Source organism: Chelonus insularis, unplaced genomic scaffold (assembly GCF_013357705.1).
Source record: "Chelonus insularis isolate UGA/USDA-ARS -01 unplaced genomic scaffold, ASM1335770v1 contig_42_pilon, whole genome shotgun sequence".
NCBI classification, from domain to species: Eukaryota; Metazoa; Arthropoda; class Insecta; order Hymenoptera; family Braconidae; genus Chelonus; species Chelonus insularis.
The window spans coordinates 240,498-262,157 of record NW_023276578.1 but is presented as its reverse complement, the minus strand read 5'-3'; the positions used below and the strand labels follow the sequence as shown (position 1 = coordinate 262,157).

General features: G+C 26.7%; 4 protein-coding genes across 5 annotated transcripts; 2 read left to right on the top strand and 2 right to left on the bottom strand.

The window, feature by feature from the left end:
* Positions 1-254: 254 nt before the first annotated feature.
* Positions 255-3,715, bottom strand: Rab7 (RAS oncogene family member Rab7). Its single transcript, XM_035087971.1, has 5 exons — positions 3,561-3,715; positions 2,368-2,560; positions 2,055-2,273; positions 1,842-1,979; positions 255-1,668 (listed from the first exon to the last, which is right to left on the bottom strand). The coding sequence occupies exons 2-5, from the start codon at positions 2,545-2,547 to the stop codon at positions 1,582-1,584; spliced, it is 624 nt and encodes a 207-aa protein (XP_034943862.1). The 5' UTR covers positions 2,548-2,560; positions 3,561-3,715; the 3' UTR covers positions 255-1,581.
* On the top strand, positions 3,716-5,932 carry Ipp (inositol polyphosphate 1-phosphatase). The gene is made up of 5 exons (XM_035087968.1): positions 3,716-3,853; positions 4,205-4,450; positions 4,545-4,818; positions 4,892-5,060; positions 5,278-5,932. The coding sequence occupies exons 2-5, from the start codon at positions 4,238-4,240 to the stop codon at positions 5,729-5,731; spliced, it is 1,110 nt and encodes a 369-aa protein (XP_034943859.1). The 5' UTR covers positions 3,716-3,853; positions 4,205-4,237; the 3' UTR covers positions 5,732-5,932.
* Positions 5,933-5,993: 61 nt separating this feature from the next.
* Positions 5,994-17,149, bottom strand: RYa-R (RYamide receptor). The gene is made up of 6 exons (XM_035087996.1): positions 16,805-17,149; positions 16,476-16,726; positions 15,751-15,910; positions 9,451-9,519; positions 7,697-7,934; positions 5,994-6,630 (listed from the first exon to the last, which is right to left on the bottom strand). The coding sequence occupies exons 1-6, from the start codon at positions 17,147-17,149 to the stop codon at positions 6,431-6,433; spliced, it is 1,263 nt and encodes a 420-aa protein (XP_034943887.1). The 3' UTR covers positions 5,994-6,430.
* On the top strand, positions 12,857-15,761 carry LOC118069691 (pancreatic triacylglycerol lipase-like). Of its 2 annotated transcripts, XM_035087969.1 has the most exons (7): positions 12,861-13,486; positions 13,858-13,912; positions 14,070-14,215; positions 14,483-14,725; positions 14,807-15,007; positions 15,292-15,442; positions 15,582-15,761. In XM_035087969.1, the coding sequence occupies exons 1-7, from the start codon at positions 13,435-13,437 to the stop codon at positions 15,655-15,657; spliced, it is 924 nt and encodes a 307-aa protein (XP_034943860.1). In that variant the 5' UTR covers positions 12,861-13,434; the 3' UTR covers positions 15,658-15,761. The 2 variants fall into 2 exon arrangements, with proteins under 2 accessions (XP_034943861.1, XP_034943860.1); XM_035087970.1 differs by lacking the exon at positions 15,292-15,442 and having other exon boundaries at positions 12,857-13,486; positions 15,582-15,740.
* Positions 17,150-21,660: the final 4,511 nt, after the last annotated feature.

The following is a 21,660-nucleotide window of genomic DNA, read 5'->3' as shown; positions in this document are numbered from 1 at the left end:
TTAAATCTAAGGGTTGCAATAGCAGATTTATAGCAGCAATTAAGATATTTACGTAATATCTTTCATTAAAGGATGTATTGTTAAAATTACATTTATGTATAATAATTATTATAATAATAGTTTTAATCATCATGATTATTATATTATATACATGTGTATCTATATGCTTGTATACACAATCAAGTATTTGAAAAAGATAAAATGATTTTTATTAATAAATTCATTTACTTTGTAAAAAAAATAGATAATCAATATATCAAAGCTACATAATTTATTTCGATTGTGTGTACATTCACATACTTCACGTGCTGAGTTTTATAGCGAAATAGTCATTTTATTTATCAGTATAACTGAAATATAATTTTGAGTCATTAGATTAGTATTAATATTTATTTTCACAGATTTAATTTTTTTTTCTTTTTACGGAATGAATTGTGGTTAAAATAATCAAGTAGTAGCATAAAAATTAAGAAAACTTCAAAAAAATAGATCGACCAATGTTACTTATGTTATTAAAACTTCATTTTTTAGATGTAAAAGATCAGTCAGATTGCTTGAAAAAAAAGGTTTTGAATCGATAAACGTCGAGTGATATTGATCACTAACAAAAGCGACAATTATCGATATGTGAATGGTCTTTTTCTAATTTGTATTCAATAATAATCACAACAAATATTTTTTTATTACTTGCACTTACATTAACGTACGACAAGATTGACAAAACTGATGATAAAATTTGTGATTAAAATTTTACTTGCTTTATTCACACTAGTTTTAAATTCTAAATTGATTGTTATATGAAAAAATTATAACAATAGCCGTGACATAACGAAATTATACATCAAATTGTCTACGGCATAAATGTTTTTTTTCCATGCATTAACAATCTTGATAATCTATTCACAAATTCTAACATCAGTGAAGCCAATAGTGATTCCTTGAGTGTATTTTTTTTTCAATATATTTTTTTTTATTACTAAATGTTTGTTTTTTGCTATTTGCATACTTAATTCTGCACTAAAACTTTTGCAGGACATTTCATTTTCTATACTAAGCCGTGTGATTGCCACTCAATGAGGAAAATTAAAAGAAAATGTGAGAGGAAATGATTGTAGAAGATAATTTTACAGGTTTATAGAATAATATATGTTATTAAATATTGTATCGAATTGGAAACCAATCATCTTTTCGAGATGATTGATTCTATAGTTCGATGCTTAAATTTAATAAATGAAAATATTTCAAATTTATTACAATTAACAAAAGTACCCCCTTTTTAAGAATGATTATATCAATATTTAATTCGATTTTTTTCTAGATAAAAGTTTTTCAATACCTCAATTCACTTCATCATATATGCTTGAAAAAATGTTCTGTTTTTGTTGGATTCTTCGATTGGAATTAATTTACTAGGGAAATTAAATAGAGCAATGAGAAACAATTTCTGTGCATCCTCAGCTGTCTCATAGCAATAATTCCCTCCATAAACATACAGAGATTCTCACTAAGCATACAATCTGACCTGCATAGTTTTTTCCCCATTTATGATTGATTAAGTCATCTTTTGTAATCTTTATAACCCTAACAAGCACAAGAATCACCTTTGCCATTGGATCTTTGGTCATTAGTGAGTTTAATCTGATCTGGAAACTCGTTATAAAGTTCCACCTGAAAATTTTAATCTCAGCTTTAAAAACATTGAATAAAAAAAACATCATCAAGATTAGAGACATAAGCAAGTGAAAACTTTTTTACAAGTTGGAAGTAGTTATTTTTTAAAATAATTAAAAATGAACATAGACATTTAAATAAATCAAGAGACTTAGTATTAAATAAATTACCTCGCTCTCTTGAGCCAAAGCATTTTTTGCTATCGTTTGGAAAGCTTGCTCGACGTTGATTGCTTCCTTTGCACTAGTTTCAAAGTACGGAATATTATTTTTTGATTGACACCATTGATGCGCCCTTTTGCTGGAAACCTTGATAAATTTTTTATTTAATTAATTTAACCAAAATAAAAGAATTCTTTTAAGACCAATTCATTCCAAACTTACTGCTCTGTTCTCGAGATCAACTTTATTGCCCAAAACAACAAATGGGAAGTTATCTGGGTCTCTTGGTGATGCTTGAATTAAAAATTCATCTCTCCAAGAATCCAGGGACTTGAAAGAAGTTGGAGCAGCAACATCAAACACTAAAACACAACAATCTGCTCCTCGATAAAACGCTACACCAAGTGATTGGAATCTTTCTTGTCCTGCTGTATCCCAAATCTTAAAAATGATAAAATATTAAAATAATATTAATTGCTAGAGTATTGAAACAAAATGTATGACAATATCTTTTCTTAAATTAAACAATTTTTACCTGCATAGTAACTATCCTATCGTCAACCATGACTTCCTTAGTCAAAAAGTCAGCTCCAATAGTTGCTTTATATTGATTACTAAATTTTTTGTTGACATATTGGTTCATGAGCGAGGTTTTGCCAACTCCAGAATCACCCAGGATGATAACTTTAAGGAGTACTTTCTTACGAGAGGCCATTTTGCAATCTCTTCTGTAATAAAAAAACTTGTTTTATTCGTTTGATAAATGATAATTTAGAGTACGATTAGAGAGTTAAAATGTCTACACGAAGCAAACTTAAATACTGTCTAGCGTGATAAAAACTTGGTAGAACTAACAATAAAAAAATAAATGAATGTAATTATGTAAAAAACAAAGCAAATAGAATGACTAGTAAGCTAATGACCACACATGAAATCTGATGATAAATGTTTTGTTAAGAAAAACAGTCATTGAATTCTATAATAAGCTAAATAAGATTGGTAATACACAGCTGTAAATCACATACATATGTGTAATGCTGTGATTACTTTAACAAGCTATGACACAATGACATAGACGAGATTTTTGGAAGAGAATATACGTGATTAAAGTTATTTATATTTCTATAACTAGATAAATTGGCATAAACTCGTATTACTTTGACGTCTTAAATTTTCCTTACAAACAAAGGAAAACAACTAAAACACTTATTCATATAGCTAATAGTTAATGAAATCACAATCCATGAAACTACCAGTAGAAAGTGACGGATTAAGAGAAAGCATCTTGGAGTAATAAAATTTTCATAGTTGAAGATTTATTCTTTTTCATTTATCTCAACTATTTTGTAATGAATCATCCAATAATAAGCAGAATCATACTCCCCTCTATGACGTAGATACTTTGAAAAAAATACTTCCGTTTAATCAAAAAACTCTAAACATTAAAAACATGTCAATTTTAATCAATTGATTCTTTAATATTAATAGCCAAAAAAGTATATCAATAATATCCATCGACAATAATCGATGAATAAAAGCTTATTAAATTACAATCAAATCAATTTAACTGTGATAGCTAAAACCTGTCAACACACGAAGTGGTTGTTACTTTCTTTTGATTAACCTTCTATTGGGAAGGATAAATTAACGAGACAAATAGTTTTAACTGCTTATTAATACATCTGAGTATAAATTTTAGGAACAATTATGATTGATTAATCAAATTACCTTTAATTTTAATGAAAATACGTAGAAATTTTCAGAACTCGACACAGTGCACACAAAGAAAATGGCGTATTACGAAACTATGTGTATGAGATTGACACTGGTGTCGTCACCTGTTCATATCGAAAATCGAGACCTCTCTCTTTTTGTTGGTCGATAGTCGAAGAAGCAATCGAACCACCATCAGAAGCTGAGTTCATGTTGTAGTTTAGTCAGTCAGGCGGCAATCAAGAGTCAGAAGACGTTTGAAATAAATTTTTTATTATATTAACAAAAAACATTTGAAATTGACTCAGGTAATTATTTCTTTCTTAGTAATTACAATTTTTCATTTGAATATATAAAAATTATCTTAAGAGTTAACCTTATATCAGGTTTGTCAATGCATTAATATGGTATCTTATTTATAATTCGAGCTGTAATAAATCAATATGGATTAACGCAGTTTGCTAAGTATACTCAGTAATTATATTATAATTTTTTTTTTATATTGAATGCAATTATTCAGAAAATTGTTGAAAAGTTGATTAATGCATTGACATCAGCAATGACGCAATTGTTTTTATTTGGCTTCTATTTACTAAATCTTTAGTTTTGCTTTTCAACTGTATAATATATACAGGTTGAAGAATTTTTTTCTTTTACAGGATTTATTTATATTTCTTTGGATTCTTACAAACATGCGGAACGGTGTTGAATTACTAGAAGTTTTGTTAAAAACATCAGAAAAAGCTGCTAACATTGCCAGAGCTTGTAGACAAAATGAATCTCTTTTCAAATTATTAATTCAAGAAAAAAGTGATGATGAAAAAAATCCTCGATTCTTTCGAGATTTTAAAACTCTAGCTGATGTTCTTATCCAAGAAACTATTCGACATGATATAGGGCTTGAGGTAATCTATTTTCTGTTAATATATTTCTAAAATAACTTTAAAGTACAATTAATGCGTAGTTGAAAGGCTTCGAACATTGTACAGAAAAAAACAGTTTCCAGAGCTAGCCAAAATGGTAAAAGGTGAAGAAAATAATGTATTCAGTAACACATTGGGTAAAACAGTCATTGTTGAGGTCTGCCCGACTATTGAAGAGACAACAAAATTATTAACTGAAGTACTAGATAACAATGAAACAACAGCAAAGATTTTAGCTGATGAAGTTCATCGAAATATTGCGCTCTCAGAAGTTCCAACTAAAACAGAACTTGATGGCTGTGATGTAAATATTAATATTGATGATCTCGGAATATGGATAGATCCAATTGGTAAAAAAAATGCATAAATTTTTTTATAAAAGAACTATATTATGTAAAATATTAAAAAAAAGAATCCTTTCAGATTCGACTGCGGATTATATAAGTGCAAACACTTTGATAGATGAAGCAACAGGTCTACATTTAAGTGGGTTGCGATGTGTTTCAGTACTTATCGGTGCATATGTAAGAAGTACTGGTCTTCCGGTCATTGGAGTGACTAATCAACCATTCCATAACCACGATGGTACTCAGTAAGTGTTTATTTTATTTTATCAACCAAGGATTTCCTTGAATTATATGATAATCAGAAAATTGTTTAGCATTCACTTCTAAAAGCAAAAAAAAAATCAAGTCTGCGAACAAAATTTCTATGGTAAAATAATATACCAATAAATTAAGTAAAATAATTTTAAGGAAATCCTCAAATTAAATTATGTGCATGGTTAAAATTTTGTATCATAAATTCAGATGGAAAGGTCATTGTTATTGGGGTTTTGTGAATGAAGGAAACAGTCAATATTCATTCTCCAAGCCTGATCTTCTAAACAAAGTAATTGTATTAAGTCGATGTGAGAATTCAGAGATAAAAGTAAAACTCTCTAATAGTGGATTCAATCTAATAGAAGTAGCTGGCGCAGGCTATAAAATTTTAAGTGTTGCAATAGGCCAAGCAGATGCATATATCTTATCGAAAGGCTCGACTTACAAATGGGATACATGTTCACCTCATGCAATTCTTCGTTCTCTTGGTGGAGGAATTTTAGATTTTGTAACATTTAGTAGAAATGAAGGTACTGATTGTGAAGTAAAATACTGTGATAATGAAGATGATCATTCCAATAAAGGTGGGTTAGTAGCTTATCGTGATACTGAGACGCTAGAAGCTTTACGAAAATCTCTAGTCTTGTTGACAAAACTTTAAATAAATGGATAGCTATGTAATTTTTACTGTTGTAATTTTGAATTTTATTGACAATATATTTTCAAATGTTAGGGTTCTATATGTGGAAAATATTTTCTTAAATCATTCATGTCCAAGAGGGTTTAAATTGACTTTATTGACTTTATTATTACTCTTGTTGTAAACATATTTCTCTCATAATAAATATAACGATTATAAATAGTTTCAGGAACAATATACATGTGTTAAAGTTTATTATGTTTAAAATGATAAATGACTGTCATATATGTACATTGATGAGTGTATATCTCTTAAAAATTTTAACTAATATATACAAATGTATTTTGATGTTCAAAAACAATATTTCTCAATATGTTTAATCGTATGTTGATGGTACATACGTATTGTATGGCATAGATGTTGAGCAATTTAAAAAATTGTTCATGTATATTAAATGTTTATAATTAAATTCAGTCAATTAATATTAAAAATTCTGATTTTTATAAATTATTTTTGTTTACAATAAACATTAATTGCCCAAGTTAACTACATTAAACGACATTGATTAATCTTTTTTTCAACAACAATAGTGGCTCTGTGCCATTTTTTTATTTATATATTTGAAAAAGTTTCTTAATTACTTTTTTGTTGTAATTCAACTTATTTCAATTGTTTCATTTTTTTGATTGTAGTTTTTATTAATTACGTTAAATTTATTTTTTACAATTCTTCTTCTCGTTGACTTTCTAGTTTGAATAGATGTCTTTGTGTTTCGTGCATTGGTTTTAATGTTTCCGTATTACGAAAGTTAGCACCTTTTATGGGAATTCCATAATTGTAATCAGGCTTCCTCCGAACACTCACGTATGTTGTACAAGTGTTTATTCTTTTTAAAGTTGAATTATTTGTACCATCAAAACCTAAAATATAACAAAAAGTTAACATAAATATTTGTTTGAAGTATCTAAAATTGAATTAAATTGATTAACTTCAAAGTACACAAGCTATTAAGAATTCACTTTTTTAACTAATTTTATTAAATCTCAAATAGTATAAAAATAATTTACTACAGCTAGATTATTCGAAATAAATTATTTAAAAAATTTTTTTGTATGACAATAAGTTTTCAATTTTAATTTTACTCTATTCCAATAAAACACATTAACTACTTCATTTGAATGCTATTGTTCGAACGAAGAAGTCCATTTTTTAACTATTTAATCGGTAATTTCATTTAGAATCTATTAAACATTGTGATATTGTCATAATGAACTCTATAATAATTTTTTTTACATTATGTATTGTTCTTCACATACTGTATAATGAAAATTGAGATACTGGTTATTAATTACTATTTTTAATTACAATCTTAAAAAATGAATAGAAATATTTTTCATTAATAAAACTCACAATTGTTATGTCCATCAAATTATTAAAAAAAAATTTTAAAAAAAAGACTGTAGTGAGTTCGAGCAAGCACGATAATTTGTCTTTTATTAATCAACTTAAAAAATGTTTTAAAAAAATTCTTTAAAGTTGAAAGTTTTCAATTTTAGTTTAATCGTAGCTAATAATATCATTAATCAATTTTTGACATTTACAAACAGATGTTTACTTTAATAAATTTGTTTCTTATTTATTTTTATGCTGACTATTTTTACTCGACTTAGTGGTGACATTAGATTCTAGTTAGAAGTCTACAAATCTCTTAGAACAGCTTGAATATTTCATGATATTGTGATCGATAAGTTGGTTCAAGCGAAAATATTAACATCAGATAAAAGTTTAAGCATTTAATGTTTAGATAAAAATATCATATCTTATTTTGTAGATTTCAAAGAACTCGGTTTCAACTAAATTAAGCTATTGAAAGATGAATAATTCAAAGAGATCAATTTCTGTGAAAAAATTTTCTCACAGAAATAAATTTAATCTGTACATTTCTTGTCGATTATGAAATTTTCCATTTTTATTCTTAAGATTTACCTGTAAGTGCAATAGCTGCAGTACTATTGTTCTGACTATACCGATAATTTGGTAAAAATCTGTGGACTCCTGGGACTTTAGCAAGAGCGATTATGAAGCCAGATCGGAATCTGGCATTCATCCAGCAATAAATGACTGGATTGTAACAGGAATGAGACATTGAAAGCCAATGAAGAGCTGCCCAAGCATACGGTAACCCTTTCCAATTGGATATACTCTCGTTGTTGTCGAGTACTAACTGAAACAAAGCCACAGTCTGTCAAGAACTTTGGTAATCACAGCAGGATATAATTAAATAAACTTTTAAATTATATTAATATCACTTCAACTACTGTCTTACTTGATCGATTAAAAGTCGACGAAAGTTAATTGAATTCAAAATTAATAAATAAAATTCGACTGAGAATGAATATTCTTAATTATTTTGCACAGATATCTATAGATATTTAAATGATGGAATGAATCTTTTGCTTCTGAAGGATACTATAATATAAAATTTTCGATCAACCTAAGTGCTATGACAGAAGTTATTTAATTATGAAATTAATACTTGACCTGTGGAATATTGAATTATTCTTTTCGAAATTACTAAATAGTTATTGCTTTAGGCATATTGTATAAATGAATGCTTAATAATGCAGAATTTCCAATTACGAACTAAATAAGCTTCAGTTTAATTAATTTGAAGCAATAGTTTGGGGGAAAATAAAAATATTAGTTTTAAAAATATTTTTTTTTTATTTTCAAACCTCTGTTTTATACAAATATGATTTAAAAATGATTGAAGGTTCAGTTACATACTTATTTTTAAACCATTTAGAAAAATATTTTTTATAACAGAATAAATATCATTTGAGTCGATTTTTCCCTTTATCATTTTTTTTTATGTACAAATAACATTGAAACTTTCATTTACTTAACCAACGTAACTCAAAAGACTTTAAAATAATGAGATTTCTCTTGGAACTTGAAAATAATTTATTCAGTTAGACTTTTTAATCTTTCCAATAGCTTCAATTGTACAACTGTTTTTTGTAAATAATTTTTATTTCATTGAATCTTTTGTTTAAATGAAACTAAATATTAAAACTTGATTATTTTAATTTCATTGTAATTGTATTTCTCGTTCATTAAATCACACAAAAATTAAATTAAACTCAGTATTTATAGTGAAATTTTCTACTTGTCATCTGCAGAAGGACAACTTATCTATTTTTGTTGACTTGGTGTTACAATAATGACTACTGAACAATTGTGGCACAACCGTAATTTATTGGTATTCAATTGATTTTAACTAATGAAAGCATTCTCATCGATCACTTTTGTGGTTTTATTTTAACTCATTGCACATTTAACTGATAACCGATAATGATACGCAATCCAAATTGTGCAAAATGTTGAACCTGTTAATGTGATAAGAATATAAATTCATTATCACTTGAGCTTCAATGCGTGTGTTCATCAACCATTTATTTAAATATCCTACCCTAGTTGATAATTCAATAAAAGAGTGAGTTTCGCAAAAATCTGATAAAGTTAAACAAAAATCAAAATAAGATGATAAGAATTAAAAGTTTATTTTGGTTGTTAATATTTAGTTGAAGCTTGAGTTTGATGGATAAAGCTTTGGAAAAATATACTCATAAATGTATTTTATTGACTATTGGATTTTGCTTTAATATGCTACTGACCTAATTCTTTATTGAATGATTTTAAAATTGTTGAAAGATTTTCATGAGATTATTGATACTTACCATAAGTACGTTGAATGGTAACCAGCAAACTGTAAATACAGTTACAACGGTCATCATCATCTTGATCATCTGTAATGATAAAAATCAAAATTAGTATTAATAGTTTGAAATGAGAACTTAACAAATTGATACATAATTTCAAGAATATAATTCAGATTAGTGTACATTTTTTCAAAAATGAGGTAGTACAATTGTGAGGTGGATTTAAGTAAATTTATCTACAGTGAATAATAATGTGAAAAATTCTGTACTAAATTATAAAACAAGAATTTAATTTACTAGAGACTTTTTCTAATGTTTTTTATTCATGTCAATTAACTATTTTTTTAAATTACAAATTTCTCTATTAAGTTCAACAATGTGTAATTTTTTGTTATTTTTAAATCAATAAAATCCACATTTTGTTTGTTTTTTATGGAATATCAACAAAAATAAAAGATAAAATTTAACGTGGACATAAAGATTTATGCTTTCCATTAAAATTGTATTGATATTTAGCATCAGTAATTTTGACTTAGCTAAAAGCTATAAAAGTGGTTGTGACATAATCGACAGTATTTATTCTAAGGTTAAATTTTACAAGTAATAAAAATTATTTAAAGCTTAGAATTAAGTTTAAATTTCAATAAGAAATATTTTTTAGTTCTGAATGAAAAAAATATTTGGATTTAATCATGATTGAATCATACTGAAGTTGAAGATTCATTATCTTTTAAGCTTTGATTTATTGAAAATTTCTTTCAATGTCATGGAATTTAGACTGAAATTTGAATTCAATCTCAGCTTATATTCATTCAATAGCTGTTATTATTTTCTGTTGACAATTAAATTAAAATTCAAAATAAATAAACTAAATGTAAAAATATTATATAATTTTTTCTTGTTTTATTTTATAAATAAATACAGATTAAATTTTTTTTTATATCACAAATTGATAGGTTTGAAAAAATTATATCTGCTCACTATCAGTTTATTTAAATTTAACGAATGTTTAATCCAGCTCCAATCTTCCAGTTTTTAATTAAATTAAATTATATTTTTTTATAAAATTTTTCAAATAATTTTCTAAATAAACATAGTTTTATTCGTGTAATTCTAGATATTTTTATTAGTTCCAATCAGTAGAATTTCTTCGCAATGAGTATTTTAATTTGTTCAGAAAGTATTCGAATACAATGTAATCTATAAAATGCGTTCCAACAAAGTTTTTGAGGCATTAATTGAGTAAAAACGACTGAAAATAAAGAGAAACCTTTCGAATAAAATTAATTCTTTGTAGCGAAGCGTATAAAATTACTAGCTAGTGATCTCGAACTTTAGTGGACATTGCACTTTACGTTTACACGATAGTAAATTTTAATGAAAGCTTTCATCAGTATTTTATGTATTTTATTGTTCTTCTCTATTCAGTGTTATTTGAAAAAACGTTGCAATTCTATTTTTATTCAAAAAATGGTTGGAATGCTTTTTTGTTGAAAATATTGTAAAATATGTGACTATTTCTATATTGCTAAAATATCGAATATTAAAAATTGTTCAAATAATTAAACACTAACAAAAAGAGAAATTTCTTCATCCTTTATAATATTTTGTTCGATTATTATTTTTTTTTTATTTCAACTTACAAAGAGCACTGAATGATATTTCTCTGCCACAATAAAATATAAAGACTGTTTGAAACTAATCATAGAACAATTACCAAGATCCCGAAAGAAATGAAACTTTTTCCCTTTTATATATTTCTAGATATACGAACGTTAAAGATACAACTTTGCTCCAAACTGAGAATATATACACATATGTGCAAATATACTTTATGTCCTAACTTGTGTACATATTGGTAAAATATTTCATCAATTTGATATAGTATTTTGATACATTTTTCCAAACTTTTTCATTGATTTTCATCTAAACTTTAATTCTTCGACATTCTTTTCCACTTTTAACTAAACCACTACCGTTAAAAACAAATATATCTTGTCGATTTATTTTAAAAGCGATGATTATTTTTGTAGAGATATTGGAATAGATTGCCATTGGCTTTATGTTTTCATTCAGAGATCAAACTAATGGTATATATCTATATGGCATTTACATTTCTAAATTTAGAGTTAGAAAAGAAACATAGGCACTTCATGAACAAGCATGAAAATCAAAAATTTTATTCATTTCAAAATCAATATGAATTTAATGTAACTCTATGGGCTCGTTTTGGAAAAATGTGTATTCAAATATTTTCTTCATTTAAAATAAAAATATTCGAAAAGTTTTATGTTAAAGTAAACCTCGGAAACATAAGCGTATAAAATCTGATGTGAGACGGTCTTATTATCATCCTACTATCAGATTGTAAAAGGTATACGTATTTTGATACGATGTTAGCGTCGGATAGAATATATTATCGTTTTTTTGATAAACTTATTTTTATGCTTATCTACTTCAAAAAAATTTTATATCATTTTAATACTTTTTTTAATTTTTTTATCGTAAGAAATATGATATATTATTATTATTATTATTATTATATATATTATTATTATTAGTATGAAAAGAAGAAGAATTTTTTGATGTTTCTTATTTAGGTAATTATTATGGAATTAGAGTTTAGCACATCAAAGTATCAGTATTTAAAAAAGACTTGGTCCTTTCATTTTTTTTTAATTTAATGAATTTCATTTATGCTAGTAGGGAAAGGGTGGGCAAAGTGAAACACTCGAGAAAATGTACTAATTCATTAAAATAAGAGTAAAAACACTTATTGCACTTTTTATTTATAAATTTTTCAATTTATTAATGCACTAAAAATTGTAAAAAATTTTATTATTATGGATAATTTGTTGATTTAAATTTTTTTGTGGTGTTCCACTTTACCTCTTCTTCCCCTACGTTTTTTACTCCATCATATTTGTAGTGGTAGAAGGTTTCTCTCATTTTCACATAAATTTCTATAATTATTCGTAAACAACATCATTAATGAAAGCGAGAGAGAATTCTTGTTTTATTTCTTTACGCTCTTCTATGTTTTTTTTTTTATATTTCACAATTTTTATCGTATTTGCTGAAAAATTATTTTAAACAATAATAATTATATTCTCTATAAAATTTCATTCTGAAAAAAAATTTTTGAAAAGCATTTTCTCAATTAAAAATTTTTCATTATTTCTGTTGTCATAAAAAACTTTTCAAATCTTATCTCAATGAGTATTCGTTTGCAAGTTAGTTATATTTTTTAAAATATCAAACTTTTTTTTAAAGAATATAATATCATTATTTTTAATACGATTTTTTATTGTTTTCATCTGCTTAGATTTCTCGGCAAATGGAAAAAGGAAAAGACAATATTTTTTGTTGTTAAGAAAAAAAAAAATCTCTATCACACTATAAATAATAATAAACCATTCTTTATTGTTCATATTTACGTTGATTTTATCTTAAGTTAAAGAAGATAAAATTAGGGAGTGTTTGATCCCTCGGACAATAAATGGTTGCACGCCCTTGCATTTGAAGCAACGTAAGGGGAAACTCGAAGAGTGATGGAAATGAAGGGTAGACGACGGTTATTACTATTATAGGCATAATCGTCGCCTTAGATACACATAATTACTATTAATGATAAAGCAACAAGCTATAAATAATTAACTTGAGCACTATAAATTAGTCGAGTAACGATTAGTTTCTCTACTGACTATTTGAAAAGGACAGGCTAATGAAGAAGAGAAGGAAATGAAAGAAAATAACATGTGAATAGAGAAACATTAAAAATGGAAAATGGTAATGAAATGTATGGTATCACATTTTTTTGTCGTCGCCTTTCAGTAACAAGTTTTAAGAGGCTTGTCGACCAGGATAAGGATAAAATTGCCATAAATGTTTGTTAAAGTGATTTGAATAATTTTCTACCGTTGATAAGACTCAATTATATGTACCATAAGCACTAAAGCCACACACATTAACTGCTCGTTAAGATTTTATCCAATTTTCGAAATGTCGAGACCGTTGCAGAATTTAGTGATTTTTATTCTTTTTATTTTTATTGGTAAATATTAATTTTATTTTATTACTTATACTGTGCTCTTTTTTGCTCATTAATACTTTGAATGCTTTCTTTTGCATTCAACTTTAAAACAAAAAGAAAATTTTTCTTTAAAGAAAGATTGAAAGCATTTCTTTTAATGAACAGTAAGACAGACTGTGATAAATTAATTAAATACCAATCAAAGTATTAGTGGCAAAATCGAATTCTATTTTCAATGAATGAATGGTTAAAAAAATATAAACTACTTACTTATTTTTTATAATTATTTCAATTTATTTTTTACATTATCCCTAGAAAATAATCAATTTTTCTATCTTAAAAAATGTAATGAGTTTTTTTTATTCACATCTTTTTTTTTTTTTATTTCACAGTCGATGGAGCACCTTCCCAATTTCTCAGTACTATATTTTTTCGTCTCTATACTAGGTATGAAATTATATTTTGATCTTTTTTTTTAAATAACGAAATAGAAGCAAAGTAATTGATAAAAACACTCCATTCACGAGTTATTTAATTTTACTTTTTACTTTTAATATTTTTAATATCTTCAGCTATCATTTAACTCTTTTTTATTTTTTCTAAGTAATGATGTAAATCCGTTTATCGATGAATATTTGGAAAATACTAGTAATCTCGTTGCGCATATAGACACTAGAAAGAAAACAGTAATTTATATTCATGGTTTTACTGAGAGTATAAACAGTAGCAGTGTACGAGCAATCGTTGACGGTAAGTAATAAAATAAACATAATAATATCAATCCAATTAAAAAAAAGTACTTCAATGACACTTATCTATACAGCATAAATATGTTTCTTATACGTTTAGCATTTTAAAAAATTTTACAATTCTTCATTCGTATCAAATCAAAATATGTTTTATAAGCTACTTTGTAAAAGTATTCATCATATAAATCTACTAGAAATATTTATTGAAGTACTATAAAAGTTATTACTTTAAAACAAATAACATCAAATGTGTAATTTTCTTCGATAGGATATTTAGCACGTCAAGATCACAACATACTCGCAGTAGATTGGAGTGTATTAGCACGAGAGAATTACTTTCAAGTAGTGTCACATGTCGAAGACGTAGGTACACAAGTTGCAAATGCAATCACTTCAATGTTAGCAGCTGGTATTCCATTGGGAACGATTCATATCATAGGACATTCGATGGGAGCACAAATTGCTGGTGCTGTTGGAAGGAAGTGTCATTTTAAACTATCACGAATAACAGGTATGGTTCCTATCAACTTTATTTCTCAGCAAGAAGTTAAAAAAGTGTATGAAAGTCTAAAAGTTATTTTTTCGTCTCAAGGTCTTGATCCCGCTGGACCTTTATTCAATCTTCTGCAAAGTCCCCTTTCAGCTTCAGATGCCAAGTTTGTGGACATTATTCACACAGACGCCGGTCTCTATGGAATAGCCCGTATAACTGGAACTGTTGATTTTTGGCCGAATAGAGGCATAAGACTTCAGCCAGGCTGTCCTGAGAATGCACAGTTTTATACTCCAGAAGGTGAAATGTTCCATTCCTTTTTAATTTATTATAATCTATTCATCGTTTTTACTAATAAATAATATTCATATCGTGATATAAATATACAAGTATTTATATCTACTTTAGCTCACTGTTGTAGCAAAAAAATCAAAAGTATTTAAACGTATTCATGTAGAGTAAAAGCTTGCCAAAAGTTCTAGTACATTTTTTAGGTTTTTTATTTATTCATGCATTTACTCTTTTTTGGCTACATTCTTTATTTACTTCTACCTTCAAATTCACTCTCTTTTCATTGTATATAGATTTTTGCAGTCACCACCGGTCTTGGGTATTCTATGCAGAGTCTTTGGTGCGAGAAAACGCTTTTCTCGCAGTTAAATGTTCATTTAACTCTGACTACTCAAAAGCAAACTCTGAAATTATTCCAATGGGATATTCAACGCCTTTTAATGTGTAAATCGGTTTTTTTTTCTTTTGTTATCACATAATTCTATTTATCAATAAAAATTTATAATTCATACTGGTTTTAATTAAATTTAATAAAATAATAATGTATTTCAAGCGATATTAATTAAGCTCATAATTTTTTCAGGAAAGGAAGCTTCTGTCTGATTACATCTGATGAACCACCCTATGGTCTGGGCCAAAAGGGAGCTCAAGAGCAATAAATATTTCCGTGGTTTGCTTTAATTTTAGAAAATTACATGTACTAATATGTATTAAAAGCAGGATTAAAAAATAAATTGCAAAAAATGACAAACCTTTCTTTTTGATTTGGCCATCCTTTGATCTCTGATATTTTCCGCTTCACCAGGAGGCCTCTTTCCCCACACTTTAATTGCAATACTGCTATAGGTGAATATAAGAACTATAAGTGGCACAAGGTATTGGAGGACCAACAGTGCAATTGAGTAGTAGTATCTGTTGATGATAAGAGAGGAATTATTCAACAGCCATAAATAAATAGAGAGAAAAACTAAGAAAGTATCATAAGTTCAAGATTGATAATACCCTGAGCAGAAACTTATTAAGGTTATTACGACCATATCAGAAACCCCAGAAATTTTAAAGGACCCTTATTAAGAATGGAGCACCTAAAAACATAAGATCCTGATCAAGCTACTTTATGAAGCTGAAGAAGAATTAGGAAGTAATTGGATTTTTTAAACTAAACGTTATTTCGTGTTCAGTTTGATGATGTAATTACACAAAATTAACTACGGTGATTTGAAAATTTAATATAATTTAACAGAAATGGTAAAAAAAATCATCTTTGTTTCGACAAGATCTAATGAAGTATGACTTTCTTAAAGAATTATATTATGTGATTTTTTATCAGGACCTTATATAAAATACGATAATACAGTACATCCGGTCAAGTCTGATATAGTCCTGATCATAGTGTTGTATATTTTATCATTTTTCTGCTGCAGAAGGAATATCAAAGTTGAAATGAAAAAAAAACTAATAATGATATATAAATTACCGTTGATGTGCTGAAGGCCATTGCTCTTGGCATATGTATCGGTTACATTTCTGATATCTCTCGCTCGGTTGAGAAAGACGAGATACTACTGCAATCGGTGAGGAAACAGTCAAAGCAACTAACCAAACTGCCAAGATCAATAACTTAGCTTGACTCTTGCTCATACGTGGCTTTAACGGCCACATTATCGCAACATATCGATCTATGCTGATAGCAATCAGTGTGTAAGCACTGACAAGTACAGACACTGCCTACGAACACAGTAAATGACCAGCTGTAAGTTATAAATTAATAACGTCTAGTTTAGGAGCTTGTTCAATTGGCTTTACCTGAGAATAATTGACACTGGGACACATTTCAGCACCAAAAGGCCAATATTGTAAGATTAGGGTGCTTACAAAGCTTGTTGGAACGCAAAATAATGTCATGAGAATATCACCAAATGCAAGATTAACTATAAAAAAATTTGTCACTGTTTTCATACGTGGATTACTCCAGACCACGTAACATACTAGAGCATTTCCAACCAATGCTACTACAAATACTATTGAATAGAGTAAATAAACAGTTGTTTGGAACCAGACAGATGCCAAGACACTTCCTTGGGATAAAAAGTGATCACAGCAGAAAATGTCTTCTTCACTGACATTGGGAAAAAATGACGTGTGGTTCATACTATTTCCCCTACAGCTCGAGAGCTCGTAAATATCAGGAGATGAAGTCGTGATGTTCATGGCTGACTGAAGTAGAACCAGGCTTGCTTTATTATTAGCATCTTCAAATGTTATACCATCATTGTCTCTTATTGGTTTCATAGTCGTGCATTTCATGACTTTATTCCCTCAGTTTGTTGACTTTTCGGAGAATATATTGAATGAGGGAATTTTGGAATTGACATTGTTCTAAAGTTTCTGTTGTTCTTAACTTGGTGACTTATAATTCTCGCACCTGCAAAAGATTTACATGTGTTTATACATGCAATGAATTAGAACTATTCACTGCATTTATTTAATTAATTTACATGTATGAAATTATACGTGTTTATATGTAGAATACTATATTTCATGCTGTTTTAGACATAGAAGTTTTTTTAAAAAAGTTTAAAAAAAGCTGTATGCAATAAAAAATCTGTAACTTTGAGAATTATTAGACTTTGATAGACTGAAAACAGTTTAAAACATAGTTCTTCTACTTTTAAAAACTTCTCATAAATTCTTTACTTTCATCCAGCACTATATTATATTATGGAATAAAAACAAAAAAAAAATACAATTGATTTTTTCGTCTCTTTTATGAAGTTTCACATTTTTATAACTTTCAAAAGGAACATTTACACTACTTTGTATGAAAGGGAACTAAATGAAACAAAAGAATAAATATTTAAGTATCTAAGCTTATAAACAAAACACGATTTTTCAGGTTCAATAATTTTTGTTCAGATTGATGGAGTTTTCATTGTTTCCTTGTGACGGTTATTTGATACTACAAAAGTTTAAAGATACATAAAAATGAAAAATTTAATATTATAGCTAAAAATAAATCCGATACTCTGGAAATTCAATAAACAATAAATATTTTATTCAATATAACTCAATTGTTAACGAGTGAAAATTGAGTTTCCAATATTTTTTGCAACTTGCATTTATAAGTTACATAATAGAACTTGAGATTTTATTGAATAGACAAAGATAGCCGTTATGCATTTCGTTTATGAAAAGTTAGAAGTAATTCATTGAATTCTCGTTGATGAAAAGTTGAAAATTGATTTTCGATTCTTAAATTATAAAAGAAATTTATGAAGATTTTTTATTTTCAATTAAAAAATTTTTTTTTTCTATTAATTTACACATGAATTCTTGCGTTTATTTCATTTTCAACTAAAAAAATATTGATACAGTTAAAGATTTGCAATTGAGAATGAAATAGCCTGAAATATTTACTCAAAAGTAAAATGTCAATTTCAAACACTCAGAATAAAAATTTGTAATATCCGATGCAAATGAATTTATAAATAGTTATTGAAAGAAGAAAATTTCTATTTTTAATATCAAAGTATGCAAAACTACAAGATTCGAATTAATATTTTATCAAAAATGTCTCTAACAACGATAATTTAAGTGCATTATTTCATTTTTCAACTGCTACTGGATATAAAATTATTTTCTCTTAGCTCGTACCTACTATTTCTGTACAATTCCATTTTCTACAAATAAATTATAAGAAAGTGCATTATTATTATTATTAAAAAACTAATCTTAATCCTTAATTGGATCTTGAGATACACAATATGAACTTTATTAATGACATAGTTTTCAACAACGATCATCTCAATAGTTCCACAATAATTGGAACTTTATTGGAATGTTATATGTTAATATCGATAAAGTACGTTGTAATACTAACGTAAAAGATATCTATCAGGTGAATAATTTTATTAATGACATATTTGTCTGAATTATTTATCATAAAAGAAAATTAATAAACGAATAAGCTTTTGATACAATTTAAATCCATTATGGAGATTAAAAAATATGCCACGTATACGTTTTATCAAATGGGTTATGTTTAGAAACTAAAACTTGAAGAAAAATAGAAAACATAGTTTGAAAGTATGCACAACATAATCAACTTCAGTTGAAAGTACTGGACATTTTTATGCAAAATTTTTCTCAAGTTATTCCCAATGACGGGAATACTAATATTCTGGTACTTGAAGTTTTTCGTCAAATTGTATTGAAAATGATTATTAATAAATAAATTCTTCACTTATTATTAAATTATACTAATTCTAAATTCTATTTTTACGATCATGACGTTTATTAAATATGTTTTTATTCATTTTTTATTACTAATTAAATTTTTTACTGCCTTTATGTTAATTTATTGGTCCAAGAATCTCATTGGAATGTTGATAAGCTTCTACTATATAGCCAAAGTATGTCCATCTGTTTAATATTATAACTTGAGTACTCCAAAAAACTTTTCATTTTGCTGTAACAACAATCATAACTTTTTCTATAAACACAATATTTCAGACGAAAGAAATTTAATATAAAAAAACATTCATACTTGAGAAATGTCAATAGAACTAACGGATATGTATGATATATTTGGATGAGTAAACTGACGATTGGCAATAGTTTGTAGAGAAATGAGAGAATCTTGATCTCGTAAATATTGATTTGATCAAATACTTTAAAGTGCGATCGGCATGTAAATTTTTCTATCTACGTGCAAATTAAAAAAAGTTTGATATTTCAATATCTGCGTAGGCTTTTATATGTTCTCATTGAAAAAATTTTAGACTTTTTCGAGTTTCGTTTGAAATAAAGAATTCTCGAGTTCATTCATGGTTAAAATATTCTATAAAAGCTGGGTAATGTTTTTCGCATGAATGATTAAAATATTTCTATATGAAAAAAGACAAAACCTGAGGTGTATGTGTTCATTTATAATATCAAAAGTGTGATGTGCGTATTTATCGAAATATCAATACTAAGAAGCGCAAAAACTTAAGCTTTCTCATCACGTATCTTCGACGCTTTATTCATAAAAAGTATGTGGCACTGCTATACGATGTAAAGAAAAATATATTTTTCTCATAAATTTATCTAACGTAAATTTATATTCTTGTACAATGTAATCATGTTTGATTCATATTTCAACACATTTTCGCAGCTTTGGCGAATATATAGAAAAGATCTAGAGGCAAATAAAATATCTTAATTAAGTCTGCGTTACTTTTAGTTGTAAGCGGATTTTTTTTTAAGGGAAAATATTAAGTAGAACTTGAGATAATTTATAATTTCAGAAAACTGAAGGTTAATTTTCTTTTGCTTATAATTTATATTGGCTTGTATATTTTTTACAGTAATGTATTAAATTATTATTTTGTAACCTAGATGAAATTGATCACAAATTTTTTAATAAAAATTTTCTTTAGTCGAATAAAAATTGCTTGTTATTTACGATTATCAAAACTAATTAAATTTTCATTTTATGCTCTTTTCACTGCCAAATCCAATTTGTGTTATCTGAAAAACTTTAATTGACTTTTATAGAGTTTATTTTAAATAAAAAAATGTATAATTTAGTTTGTAATTCGATTCAAACTGATAGATTGAATAAACCACATTTAATTTTTTTTCATTAATAAAAAAAATGCATAATGTAATGAGTTGATGTAGTCACATAACTGATAAAATACAAAAAACAGAACTTTGAATAATTTCAAAGCCTGTGAAGTGTTTTGTCTTGAAGTAAATTGATGCCTTATTCTTTCAACTTCCTACACGTAGTTCAACTATAATTACACAGGGTAACCATATATTCGATTAGAACATAAACCACTGCTTCAACCTATCAAATCCCTTGCTATCGTAAACAACGATGATCTTTAGAACAACGCTATTATTCGATAATAAGTAAACTAGTTACATGACTCAAGATGAAACTTCATTAAATTTAGAAAATAATTATTAAATATTTCTATAAGAATCGAATTTTATTAAATTCATTCAGTTTTAAATTATTCCAATCAACTATCTCATATTATACTAACTTAAAGCCAGGAAAATAATTCACAAATATTTTTCACTTCATGTTTATATCAGTTAAAATATTATCATCTGTGTATTGTTATTCATAAGAATAATTGAAATAAATAAAATTCTCATGGAAACAACAGCAAAGCAAATCACTCTAATGGATTGATGACATTTTGAATAATATTACAACTGAATAATAGTGAAGTATGAATATTTTATTGTAAATAAATGTAAAATAATATTAAAAAAAAATATGTGTATCGTTCAAAAAGGTCATTTTTTTTATTTTAAAGAGTAATTGAACGTACATTATATAAATATTACGATTGGCTGTTTCATTTATGAGGTAAATACTAATTTATCAAAACCAGATAAATACCAGTCCCAGATTTAAAATCTAGAATCTAATTGTATAATTATTATTTATTAATATATAAATCTCGTGTACTACATGATTTTGCTCAATAATTCTGATATTAATTCTTCTGCTTATTCCAATGTAATGACATTTCAAATTGTGTAATGGCCACAAAATAAATGATGTAAACAATAGGTATCACATTAATCATAAACTGAGTATTATTATTTCTACATACTCAGCATGTTTTGGCATAATAACATATATTATTCCAATAATT